General features: G+C 41.7%; 1 protein-coding gene across 2 annotated transcripts in view; it reads left to right on the top strand.

The window, feature by feature from the left end:
• Positions 1 to 13,553, top strand: part of LOC122540902 (adhesion G-protein coupled receptor F3-like) — an 82,095-nt gene that overhangs the window by 18,286 nt on the left and 50,256 nt on the right. For both annotated transcript variants that reach the window (XM_043677193.1, XM_043677186.1), the window contains exon 5: positions 8,310 to 8,483. In XM_043677193.1, the coding sequence (XP_043533128.1) occupies positions 8,310 to 8,483 (174 nt within the window). The remainder of the gene's footprint in view (positions 1 to 8,309; positions 8,484 to 13,553) is intronic.

Genomic DNA, 13,553 nt, shown 5'->3' with positions numbered 1-13,553 from the left:
GTTGGGCCGAAGGGCCTGTTTCCACACTGTATGTAATCTTATCTAATCTAATACAGTTGTGACTCCTAATTAAAAACTGATTGTTTACCAGTGTGATGAAAGGTGTAATTTATATATACTTTTTTAAAAATTTGAACTTAAAACTAGTGGCATATGGGAGTTAGTTTTGTGGATAATATTAAAAATGTTAGAGTCCTTACTTGATTAGTGGCCTAATACCATATACATCTGAGACCAGATGATTGCAAACCTCTGAGGTGTTAGTAGAAATGCCAGCCCCCTACCCAACCTCCATAACCCCATACATGCCATGACTAATCCACCTAGCCTACACATCCCTGGATACTACAGGGCAATTTGGCATGGCCAATCCATCTCACCTGCACATCTTTGGACTGTGGAAGGAAACCAGAACACGTAGAGGAAAATCACACAGCTGGGCCTCACAGAATGAGTTCCTTGATTGGGGACTATTAATATGGCTGACAGATAACAAAGGGAATGTCAGTGATACTGTCTCTCTGACAATTGACTCTGAAGAGGCACTAAAGTCAAGAACTGTTCATGTAGAAATAAAGGGTGACTTGGTGATAGAATATTGGCTTCTGTGAAGTTATTTCACCTTACTTATCACTGATCATTTCCTTGTATACTTGCAGTTAAGCAAGTACATGTGGCAGCTGTGGAATATGTATCTGATGTCTGAAGTTCAGGACATTCTTTTGTTTACTTTCTAATCAACTTTCAGAGACTTTGTTACAGGAGCAGGAGAGACTGAGCCAGGGAACTTTTAGTCCAATAGCTTGAACATTACCACTGCATCATTACAGTTCCCCAGGGCATGCTTTTAAACATCTTTGTCTTGTCAGCCAAGAACATATAATAAGACAACGAGTCAATTAATACATAATGAAATGCTAATTTTTAATCTCCTAATTAACCTAGTTACTGGCCTAATGGCTGATTAATTGTTTCAGAGAGACTTGTGGCTTACTCACCACTGACATTATTCTGGTTGTTGAACACCATTAGAAGGTTACTGCTCAGGTTAATTGATCATTACCACCTCAAATCAGTAGAGTCCTCAAAAATATGAAGTTGAACAAACCTGAAAATTTTCAAAATATGCAAAGAATATAGATTAGACTTCTTCCCTCCCTGGTGACCTGTGAGCACTGATTTATGGACTGCCAGTCTTTGTGAGGGTCGCATTGCTTTTCAGCGTACAAGGCCTCAAATGTTCAGTTACAGAATGTCAGCCTTTGTGCCCTGAATTTTTGTTTTAAGCATTGAAGGAAAGACAAGCTGTTGGCCATATTCAAGTGTTCTGAACAGTCAAGAGAGTGAATCTGTCGCTGTGTGACACTGGGACAGATTAACATCATGTGCAAATATAACAACACAGTCAGTCAAAGCGTTGATCTGAGTCTAGTGCAGGGGGTTGGCTGTGGTGCAGATAGGCTGGAGTTCTGGATTCTTGATGTCAGTGGGTTGGCCCATGATCAATCCTGGAACTTCAGAGCACCGTTCGATTGACTACACATAGGTAGGTGGGGAGGGTGGATAGTTGTGTGGGGTAACAGTTCCAGGGATTGGTTGTGGTACAAGTTCAGTCCTGAAGGTTTGGGCAATTGGTCAAGAACTTTATCAGTGGGCAACTTTATTAGTTATTGGCAGAGTCGGGGATAGCAGGTAGAGGTAAAGAGGCCATGCACTGCTGAAGTGTCCTGACAGGGAACTTCTAGGCGGGGTGGGGGGGGGTATTCTGTGTGTAGCTCCTCCTCCCACTGGCATTGCTCTGTTGCCCTGAGAGGAAGATGTGCCTGGAGTGAGGCTAAGGTCCCAAGTACCAATCTCACTTTGCCATTGATACTAAGAATCTATGGCTATAGCAATGCAAACGCTGTCTCAATGGGAGACAGGTAGACACATGCATGTCGAAACCAGTGCATTGGTGGAGTTCTCCACCCTTCAAAACAGTTTCTTGACTGTATCTGATGTACCTGCCTGCTATTGGTTTGCTTATCTGTGGATTTTAACAAAGTAATTGAAGGGTGGTTAATAGGATCATCTTCTGTCTAGGCTGTCCAGCTCTTTGGCAGTTCTCTGAGTGTCAGTACACACTTAGTGTGGTGTTGGTGTGCCCGCGGTGGGGGTGTAGGAAGTGCAGAGGGCAGGAATGGTTAGTGGTTTGGGATTGTGAGGTGAATGAGAGCCATTGAGTTGACATGATGCATCCAATACAAAGTCCACGAGCTTTGGTGAGGAGCATCTCCAGGGCAGAGTTCGAGTGTGAGGTAGCCCTTTGATGTGAGGCTGCAGAGAGAGAAGATAATAGCAGTTGTCCTTGCAGAGCTAAAGCATTGAGCTTATTCCAGCACTGACGAGTATCTCAGAGCACAGCACTGACCCAGGCTGCTATCTGGGTCTAGGCTGGCTTGGTCTAGTGGTGTGGAGACCCGTCAATGATCTGCAGGACTGCCTTCTCTTCACCATCTTATCCTCCAGTCCATGAACGCCAGACAATCTGGCAATGGCAAGTACTTCCACCTCTCCTACTGTGCAATTCCATAAGTGATCTCTTGCAGAATTAATGAGATGGAAAGCAGTTCAATGAGATAGGCAAACTGAGAGCCATTAATGACACGCGACAAGACACTTTAGATGTAAATAGAACATGTCACTTCTAATTTAGACATTACTAAGAGAACACCTTATTCTATATAAACACACTGCTGAAAATGATAGTTTCAATGTTTTTAAAAATTAATTATTGCATAAGTTGCTTCTAACTGTACAGTATATTCAATCACTGGTGTGCTCTATTAATACAATAGGAATGACAAGACCTTTCACATGTTATTGCACAAATGTTTGCTTGCTCTAGCTCAGGTCATTTTAGTAACAATTTCAGAACATTCTGTCCTGAGAAAGGTTCACTGGATCCGAAACGTTAATTCTACTTTCTCTCCACAGATGCTGCCAGACCTGCTGAGTATTTTTCCAGCAATTTCTGTTTTTGTTTCTGATTTCCAGCATCTGCAATTCTTTGGGGGTTTTTTTGTTCAGTTTATTTCAGGTTGTACCGAATGAAGGTAAATTCCAATTCCTTCATAATTAAATCAAATTCGTGAGAAAGCAGGAGTATGTGTTGGGGGAGTTAGCATAGAGATTTGCAGTAAGGGAGTGAGTTTAAACTGAACTGGACAACATTTATCATGAGGTGGCGATGTGGCAGATTGGGTAAATATCTTGTTTTTCGGCCTTTTATGAACTTGGCATCAGATTCAGCTCATGGCAAAAAAGAAAACACTCTCAGCTCTTGCAGCTGTAAATGTTTCACATAAAATATAAGGGAACTGTTTCTTTCTTGGAAACTGCATCAAAGCCTCCTGCAATTCAGTGAGACTAAATTGTCATGTTTATGTTACCTCTGTTTTTGCAAGGTTTGTAGCTCAGGTTGAGGTTTAGGGTGTAGGTTTGCTCGCTGAGCTGTAGGTTTGATATCCAGACGTTTCATTACCTGGCTAGGTAACATCATCAGTGGCGACCTCCAAGTGAAGAAAGCAGGAGACAACAGCTTCACTTCACTTGGAGGTCACCACTGATGAGGTTACCTAGCCAGGTAATGAAACGTCTGGATATCAAATCTACAGCTCAGCGAGCAAAGCTACACCCTAAACCTCTATGTGTATATTTAATTCGCAACTAAATATATTTGGTTAAATTCCTATCTGTCCATTTTTAACTATGAACAAATGAGAAAGTGTCATATTTATTTCAAAAAACAGACAGAATAAAACACCATGGCAACACAGTATAGGAGGTAACTTTGACCTGATGTCTGATCTGGGAGTCAACAAATGCAGACATTAGATCTCAAATGTTAATAAAGGTTCCAATCCCAGTTCAAGCATCTTTCACCATGATGGAAACCAGAAATTAAATCCCAAACATACATAAATTTAAAAGGGGCCAAGTTAGTCATGGATATCTTGTACTTTTTCCTATCCACTAATTCACTAGCAGGTTCCCCGCATAATTTGGAAAATCGGACAGCAAGCGATATCTGGCAGAGAGAATTATTTCATTGTAGAAAATTATATATATTTTTAAAATTCATTCATGGCATAAGGGTGTCACTGGCTAGGCCAGCATTTATTGCTTACCCCAGGGGGCTTTCAAGAGTCAATCATGTTGTTTGTTACCCACAGAAGCTGGACGAGTGTCCCTGGTTTGTAATACTTGCAGGGGGGGGGGGGGGGGGGGGGGGGGGGGGTGTACCTTGAAAGTAAGCCCCTGGGTGAGAGACGATAAACAGGTTCCCCATCTTTAATCACCCACCTTTTTGGTTGATTTCAACATGATTAACTCAAGAGTGGTTCCCTTCTTTTGTGAAAATGTTTCCCCTAGACTCAAATGAACCTATATTCGAATTTAACCAGGTTTTCTTGAGTTAACAAAGAGTTTATTAATTAGTATACATGAAAAGAATTAGTAGCACATACACATACACAGATTAGAAATAAGAGGTGTTTCAAAAAGATTAAACATTAAAACAAAACAAGTAATCTGAATAGTGTATGAATTATTATTAAGATTAGATTAGATTACTTACAGTGTGGAAACAGGCCCTTCGGCCCAACAAGTCCACACCGCCCCGCCGAAGCGCAACCCCACCCATACCCCTACATTTACCCCTTACCTAACACTACGTGCAATTTAGCATGGCCAATTCACCTGACCTGCACATCTTTGGACTGTGGGAGGAAACCGGAGCAAACCCACGCAGACACGGGGAGAACGTGCAAACTCCACACAGTCAGTCGCCTGAGGCGGGAATTGAACCCAGGTCTCTGGCGCTGTGAGGCAGCAGTGCTAACCACTGTGCCACCTTGCCGGCCAGGAGCAGATAGTTGAATGTTATGGTCATTGCAATGGAATTTTTTGGTAGAATTGACAATGGTGGTTGAATAATTGATTCAGGATGAGACAGGGTCATTTTGTTGTCCCATTTCTCTTAAGTCTGGCAAAGCAAGCTGACTTCTAGCACTCAGAGTGAGAGGTGGTCTTTACCTGCAGCATAGATGACTAGGGGATAGGTCTTTGTCAGTGGCCTACACAGCACATTAATGCTTGAACCCAAGCTAGTATAGACAAAAACATTCAATCCCACTAACATACCCCAGTAGAATTAAAGCTGGCTTTAAAACCTCTGTCGTCATGTATTCTTCAGAAAGGAAAGCACAAAATATGTCTGCTATTTGGGATGTAATTCACGCAGGAGTAGGTAGGAGCTTGCTGTTGAGGAAGGGTTGTCAGCCCCTTATCTTTGTAATCTCAAGAGTTCACACTCCAATGTCTTTAAAGTTCCTTTACACCTTTACGTATTTCATCCCATCAGTCCCAGACAGTATCTCTGACAGCCATTGAATTTACCAAATATCCCAGGGTATCAATGCTTCAGGTAGGATAGAGCTGGAGGTAAAAGGGGTGAAGGAGTTGCATTACTGGTCAGAGGGGATATCACAGCTGTGCTAAAGGAGGGTACTATGGAGGACTCAAGTAGTGAGCAGATATGGGCAGAGCTCAGAAATAGAAAGGGTGTGCTAACAGTGTTGGGGCCTCCCAACAGGGAGCTTGAGATAAAATGTAAACAGATTATGGAAAGATGTAGGAGCAATAGGATGGTTGTGATAGGAGATTTTAATTTCCCCAGCATTAACTGGGATTCACTAAGTGTTAGAAGACTGGACGAAACAGAATTTATAAGGAGCATCCGGGAAGGTTTTCTAGAGCAGTATGTAAATAGTCCAACTCAGGAAGGAGCATACTGGACCTGGTGTTGGGGAATAAGCCCGGCCAGGTGGTTGACGTTTCAGTAGGGGATTACTTTGGGAATAATGATCACAATTCCGTAAGTTTTAGAATACTCTTGGAAAAAGACGAGCGTGGTCCTGAAGTAAGAGTGCTAAATTGGGGGAAGGGCAACAATCCAAACTTCAGCAAGAACAAAGGAATGTGGATTGGGGGCAGCTGTTTGAAGATAAATCCACATTTGATATGTGGTAGGCTCTTAAAAAGAGGTTGATTAGAGTTCAGGAGAGGTATGTTCCTGTGAAAATGAGGGATAGAAATGGTAAGATTAGTGAACCATGGATGACAGGTGAAATTGTGACACTCACTAAGAGGAAAAAGGAAGCTTACATAGGGTCTAGGCAACATAAGACAGACAAAACTTTGGAAGAATATCGGGAATATAGGACCAATCTGAAATGAGAAATTAAGAGGGCTAGAAGCGGTCATAAAATATCCCCAGGGTTAAGGAAAATCCCAAATCCTTTTATTCACATATAAGCGGCAAGAGGGTAACTAGTGAAAGGGTCGGCCCACACAAGGACAAAGGAGGAAAGTTATACATGGAGTCAGAGGAAATGGGTGAGATTCTTAATGTGCATTTTGCATCAGTATTCACTGAGGAGAGGCACATGGTGGATTTTGAGATTAGGGATAGATGTTTGATTAGTCTAGGTCAATTCAGCAGAAGGAGGGAGAAAGTGTTGAGTATTGTAAATAGCAATAAGGTGGACCCAGGTCCGGATGGGATCTATCCCAGGTTACTGAGGGAAGTGAGAGAGGAAATAGCTGGGGGGGGGGGGGGGGGGGTCCCTGAGGACTGGAAAATTGCTAATGTTGTCCCCTTGATTAAGAAGGGTAGCAGGGATATTCCAGGTAATTATAGAATTGTGATCTGATGTCAGTGGTAGGGAAGCTGCTGGAGAAGATACTGAGGGATAGGATCTATTCCCATTTGGAAAAAAATGGGCCTATCAGTCATAGGCAACATGGTTTTGTGCTGGGAAGGTCGTGTCTTGCCAACTTAATAGAATTCTTTGAGGAAGTGGCAACGTTGATTGATGAGGGAAGGGCTGTAGATATCATATACATGGACTTCAGTAAGGCATTTGATTACGTTCCCCATGGTAGGCTGGTGGACAATGTGAAGTTGCATGGGGTTCGGAGTGTACTAGCTATATAAAAAAAGGACCGGTTGGGCAATAAGAAGCAGAGAGTAATAGTGGAAGGGAGTTTCTCAAAATGGAGAACTGTGACCAGTGGTTTTCCACAGGGGTCTGTGCTGGGACCACTGTTGTTTGTGATATACATAAATCTAGAGGAAGGTATTGATGGTCTAATTAGCAAGTTTGCAGATGACACTAAGGTTGGTGGAGTAGCAGATAGTGAAAGGGACTGCCAGAGAATACAATAGAATATACATCAATTGGAGAGTTGGACAGAGAAATGACAGATGGAGTTCATTCCGGGTAAATGAGAGATGATGCATTTTGTAAGATCCCATTTAAAAGCAAACTATATGGTAAATGGAAAAGCCCTGGGGAAGACTGATATATAGAGTGATCTGGGTGTTCAGGTCCAATGTACCCTGAAGGTGGCAATGCAGGTCTATAAAGTGGGCAAGAAGGCATTACAACATGCTTTTTTTCATCAGACAGGGTATTGAGTACAAGAGTTGGCAGGTTATGTTACAGTTGTATAAGACTTTGGTTCGGCCACATTTGGAATACTGCGTACAGTTCTGGTTACCACCTACCAAAAGGATATGGATGCTTTGGAGAGGGTGCAGAGGAGTTCACCAGGTATGGAGAGTACTAGATAAGAAGAGAGGTTGAGTAGATTAGGATTGTTTTCATTAGAAAGAACAGAGGTTGAGGGGGGGAGGTCTACAAAATCATGAGATATAGACAGGGTGATAGCAAGAAGCTTTTCCCAGAGTGCGGGACTCAATTTACTAGGGGCACAAGTTCAAGGTGAGAGGGGAAAGTTTTAAGGGAGATATGCATGGAAAATTCTTCACACAGAGGGGGTTGGGTGCCTGGAATGCGTTGCCAGCGGAGGTAGTAGAGGCAGGCACGATAGTACTATTGAAGATGTATCTAGAAAGATACATGAAGGGCAGGGAGCAGAGGGATACAGATCCTTAGAAAACAGGTGGCATGTTTAGATAGAGGATCTGGATCGGCGCAGGCTAGGAGGGCCAAAACCCTGTTCCTGTGCTGTAATTTCCTTTGTTCGTTGTTCTTATATCTGCAGTTAGCTCATCTCTGTAGCACTCCTCTCTAATTCCATGTCTGGAATCAAGGGTTAAAAATATCTCTAGAATCATAGGGTTTTGACTAGTCATCTTAACATTTTTGATCGAATTTCATACTGCCATAATAATTTTTTTTTCAAAACGTTTCAAGATGTGCCACAATTTTAGTAACTGGCTGTTTATTGTATTTGTTTAGAATGTAATTATTTTGACAACAATGCAACATGCATCTGCTTTGATGAAGACAGGCAGGAAAAAATGACATACAGTGCACAATCGTCAGAAACATCCTGTGAGTCTAACTGTAGTCATCATTATATGAATGGAATTGGATCCTGTCCAGAAAATATCAAAACTCTAACTAAGAAAGGTAATTCACTCATTTCTTTGAGCAGCAAAGAAAAACATTTGAAATGAAAAATATGTTTATTTTAAATCTAGGTATTCCTTCACTATGAAATTCAGCAAGTCTCAAAATTGGTTTTGTTTTCTCAATAAAAGTTAAATGATGTACTAGTTTATAATTTCCATACACTTGATAAAGATAATTCAACAGTGGAAAAAATAAAGTAGTCGTAGAGTCATAGAGATGTACAGCACAGAAAGAGACCCTTCGGTCCAACTCGTCCATGCTGACCAGATATCCTAACCTAATCTAGTCTCATTTGCCAGCACTTTGCCAATATCCCTCTAAATCCTTCCTATTCATATACCCCTCCAGATGCCTTTTTAATGCTGCAATTGTACCAGCCTCCATCACTTCCTCTGCCTGCTCATTCCATACAGGCATCACCCGCTGAATGAAAAAGTTGCCCCTTAGATTCCTTTTAAATTTTTCCCCTCTCACTCTTAAAACCTAAGCCCTCTAGTTCTGGACTCCCCCCTTCCAGGAAAAATACCTTGTCTACTTATCCTATCCATGCCCCTCATAATTTTGTAAACCTCTACAAGGTCACCCCTCAGCCTCCGACGCTCCAGGGAAAACAGCCCTAGCCTATTCAGCCTCTCCCTGTAACTCAGATCCTCCAACCCTGGCCAACACCCTTGTAAATCTTTTCTGAACCCTTTCAAGTTTCACAACATCCGTCTGATAGACAAATAACTTGACAAAGGTATCTTTGCTAGATTGTTGTATTGTCGTGAGCATTTTTACAAGTAGAAAATGTGGCTATTTGTATTTAAAATTCCTCATTCTGAAGCCCAACTGAGCTGAAAGTCCATGTTATAGTTTTGTAACATCTATTTAACATACTTTTAAAAACTGCGTTGTTTTAATTTATTGGTGGGATGTGGGAATCACTGGTTAAGCCAACATTTATTGCCTGAACTTAATTACCCAGAGGCCAGTTAGCAGACAACCACATTGCTGTGGGCCTGAAGTTACATGTAGGTTTTCTTCCCTAATTGACATTAGTGAACCAGATAGGCTTTTCTGAAAATTTGCAATGGACTCACAGTCATCATTCGACTCTTAATTCCAGGTTTTTATTGAATTCAAATTCCACCATCTGCCAGCACTTTGTCAATATCCCTCTAAACCCTTCCTATTCATATACCCATCCAGATGTCTTTTAAATCCATCACTTCCTCTGGCAGCTCATTTTATACATGTACCACCCACTGCATGAAAAATGTTTCTCCTTAGATCCCTTTTAAATTTTTCCTCTCTCACCCTAAAAACCTAAGCCCACTAGTTCTGGACTCCACCATTCAAACTTGGGTCCCCAGAACATTACCTGGGTCTCTAGATTAACAGTCCAGTGATAATACCAATAGGCTGTCCCCTCGCTGGAAATTGAATATTGCATTTGCTTAAAATGCAAACACAAGCAGTAGATCAATATGCAGTTAATCGCTCATCTGAAAGACAACACTTCTTACAATGTTGCCCTGAAGTATACTGACATGGGAACAACGTGGTCAATGCTGTTTGTGCCAAAGCTCTCAGAGCTGACCTGCCAGCTGCCACTGGCTTTTTACTTCCCCACGTTTGTGTGCTGCCCACATCCTATTTCACATCATCGCCTGCTACTCTTATACTCGCTGATTACATTGGTTTGCTGTCTGTCAACACTTCCAAACTATACATCCTTGCATTCAAAGCCTGACATTGCCTCGCACCTCCCTCACTGTGACCTCCTCCAGCTCAGAGCCCTCAGATTCTGCTCCAAATCTGGCTTCAATTGTGCTTTAAACTCTTCAGATCCCTACTTAAACCTCCATTTCCTCTTCCAATCTTCTGCTCAAAATCTATTCCTTGGTCAAACCCTTGTACTGCAAACCTAATAACTTCTTACTTGGCTTTCTGTCAAATGTTAGCTGATCATGCTTCCGTACCTTGTAGCATTTAAAGCAGCTTTACAAATGCACATAGTTGTTTTTTGTTTTTGGAGTGGGTCTTGAACTCTTGTTAGCTTTAATAACACAGCTTTTATTGAGTAAGCCATTCCAAAAAACAGTGCAAGGAAGTGCCCCTCCTCAATCCTTGGCATTTTTGTGATCTATTTGAGTTTGCTGCCATCCCATCTGCATAGCGGGGGTTTGCCAGTTGTATGGAACCCAAACCCAATTTGTATGGGCCAGTGCATCCTAGGTGTGAAGTCCATATGGGTTGCTGCTATCCCAGCATACCTCTCTCCATAGATTGTCTCTGTCTTCCCCAGGTGCATCAATGTCTATCTAATCACCAGCAGGCTCTTAGTCTGAATTCCTCACTTCATAGTCAGCAACCTTGCAGATTACTGACTTCCAGTTCCTAATAAAACCCCTTCCGACTGCATGATTCCTATGTGATGATCAATTACTCAGAGATCGATATCAAGCCCATCTTTTATTAATATATTAATTTTGGGGAGGCAATCGTCTAATGGTATTATTGCTAACTTAGGTAATATTCTAGGAACCTGGATTCGAAACCTGCTGTGACAGATGATGGAGTTTAAATTCAGTTTTAAATATCTGGAATTAAGAGTCTAATGATACAATTGCTGACTGTCAGGGAAGAAACCCATGCGGTTCACTAATGTCCTTCAGGGAAGGAAACTACCATCCTTACCTGGTCTGGCCTACATGTGACTCCTGATGCATAACAATGTGATTGACTCTTAACTGCCCCCTGAGATTGGCAATAAATGCTGGCCTAGCCAGTGACGCCTTTGTCCTGTGAATGAAACCCTGGAGGTGGAAGATGGAGAACATAGAACATTACAGCACAGTACAGGCCCTTCGGCCCTTGATGTTGCACTGACCTGTCATACCAATCTGAAGCCCATCTAGCCTACACTATTCCATGTACGTCCATATGCTTGTCCAATGATGACTTAAATGTACTTTAAGTTGGCAAATCTACTACTATTGCATAAACTGATGAGAGAGGTCCAGCTCCAAGCAGCAGCGAGCTACGTTATTTATGGAACAGTATTCGTACTTTCTGATCCTGACAAAAATAATTTGCAATTTTCAAGTGTTGGGCTGTTTCAGATCTGTCAGCCATTGTGCTAACTGGTGAGTCATGACACACAAAAGCTAAAAGAGCCATGCCATTTATTTCAGACACTGCCTCACCCATCAAACTGCAGGACAGGCTCAAAATAGCATTGACTGACCACTGGCGTTAAGGCTCCAACACCCTGCTGCCTCGTCAATGAGGGTTATACCCAGGGGAAATGGGTCACTCAAATTTTGCCTTCTCAAACATTAAAATTGAAGCCTTGATGCTGTTTATTCATTTGTCTGTGCTTCGAGCTCACTTTGAACCTGAGTTATATTTTATAAAAAGCTTCGCAGTATCAGCAATCAATAACAATTGTAAGTATCCAGGAAAAAACATTGTTCAATAACATATTTGCAGATATAGTGCAGATTGCTTCACAATATGTCAGTATGCAAAATATGTTATCCAAAACATTGATCGTGTTTGGCCAGAGAGTAGGCGTTTTTGGTAAACAAAGAATAATATCTAAATATATCATGAACAAACAAGATTAGTATTTTTTTTAAAAAACAAGATTTGTATTTTATCAAACCTTCACACAATGAGCTGTTTTGCTGACATTTAAATTAATCATGGCAACTCCCATGTTGATTTTATTTGAGGCTGTATTATTCAGACTAGAGTGAAGTTTGTGGTATGTTATATGCTTCCATGCAAATATTTCTGAAGTAGAGAGAATGCAAAATATATTTAAAACATTTTACTTTTGGATCAACCTCCTGAATATTGTGGCTACAAGACCAGGTTAGAGACTGGAAATTCTGCAGTGACTAAGTGACCTCCTAGTCCAAAGGTCTTTTCTACCATCTTTAAGGGATATGTTGGGAGTATTGTGGAATAAATGGTGAACTTTTCAGGGAATACTCATCAGCAAGTAGTGCTTGAGAGAGCCCATACTGCTATTTAATATAATCATGACTCATCCTCTATGTCAATACCATCCTCCCGCTCTCTTCCTATAACTCATGACATCTTTTGCCTCTAGACATCTATCTGTTTCTTTCATAAACTTGTTCAGGGGTTCAGCCATCGCAGCCTTGTGTGGTAAAGAATTTTGCAGGCTCATCGTCCTGTCAGTGAAAGCTTCTCCTTACTTCAACAGCTTTTCGCCTATCCTGAGAACATGACTCCTTATTCTAAATTGCTCCCTGTACCCCCTCCCTCCTCCACCACCACCCGCCCCAGTCATAAGAAATGTCATCCCTGCAGCCATTCTGTCCAACCCTGTCAAAATGTGATATATTTTAATGAGACCCAACTCAATCTTCTAAATACCAGTGAATACAGCCCACTGGACCTAATCTCGCCTCATATTACAAACTTACAGCTTCCTGAAAGTAGTCTGCTGAATCTTCACTGCATTCTCTCTCTCTATGGAAGGTACAGTTCTTCTTGGGTAAGGAGACCAAAACTGTACACAATATTCCAGCTGTGATCTCATCAAGGCCCTGTACAGTTAGCAGTAAAACTCCCCTTCAAACCCTCTTCCAATCACGGCCATTATATTTTTTGCTTGCTTAGTATAGGTAAGGTGAATTCCTAGGGTAGGAGAGTTCAAAAACAAGAGGACATATTTTTAAAGGGAGAGGAGAAAGATTTAAAAGGGACCAAAGGGGCAACTTTTCTCACAATGGGTGGTTCGTATGTGGAATGAACTGCTAGAGGAAGTGGTAGATGCAGGTGCAGTTGCAACATTTAAAAGATGCGAGGACAGATCCATGAATGGGAAAGGTTTAGAGGGACATGGACCAAATGCAGGCAAGTGGGGCAAGTTTAGTTTGAGAAACTCAGCATGGACAAGTTGGACTAAAGGGCTTGCTTCCTTGCTTTATGAGTCTATGGTTCTAAATCCTTCCTACACCTGTATGCTAAATTTCAATGACTAGTGTACAAAGACCACCAGGCCCCTTTACACATTAACTTTTCCCAATCTATCGCCACTCAATC

The sequence above is a fragment of the Chiloscyllium plagiosum genome, chromosome 3, assembly GCF_004010195.1.
Source record: "Chiloscyllium plagiosum isolate BGI_BamShark_2017 chromosome 3, ASM401019v2, whole genome shotgun sequence".
Lineage (NCBI taxonomy): Eukaryota > Metazoa > Chordata > Chondrichthyes > Orectolobiformes > Hemiscylliidae > Chiloscyllium > Chiloscyllium plagiosum.
This window is presented reverse-complemented; position numbering and strand designations above follow the sequence as displayed.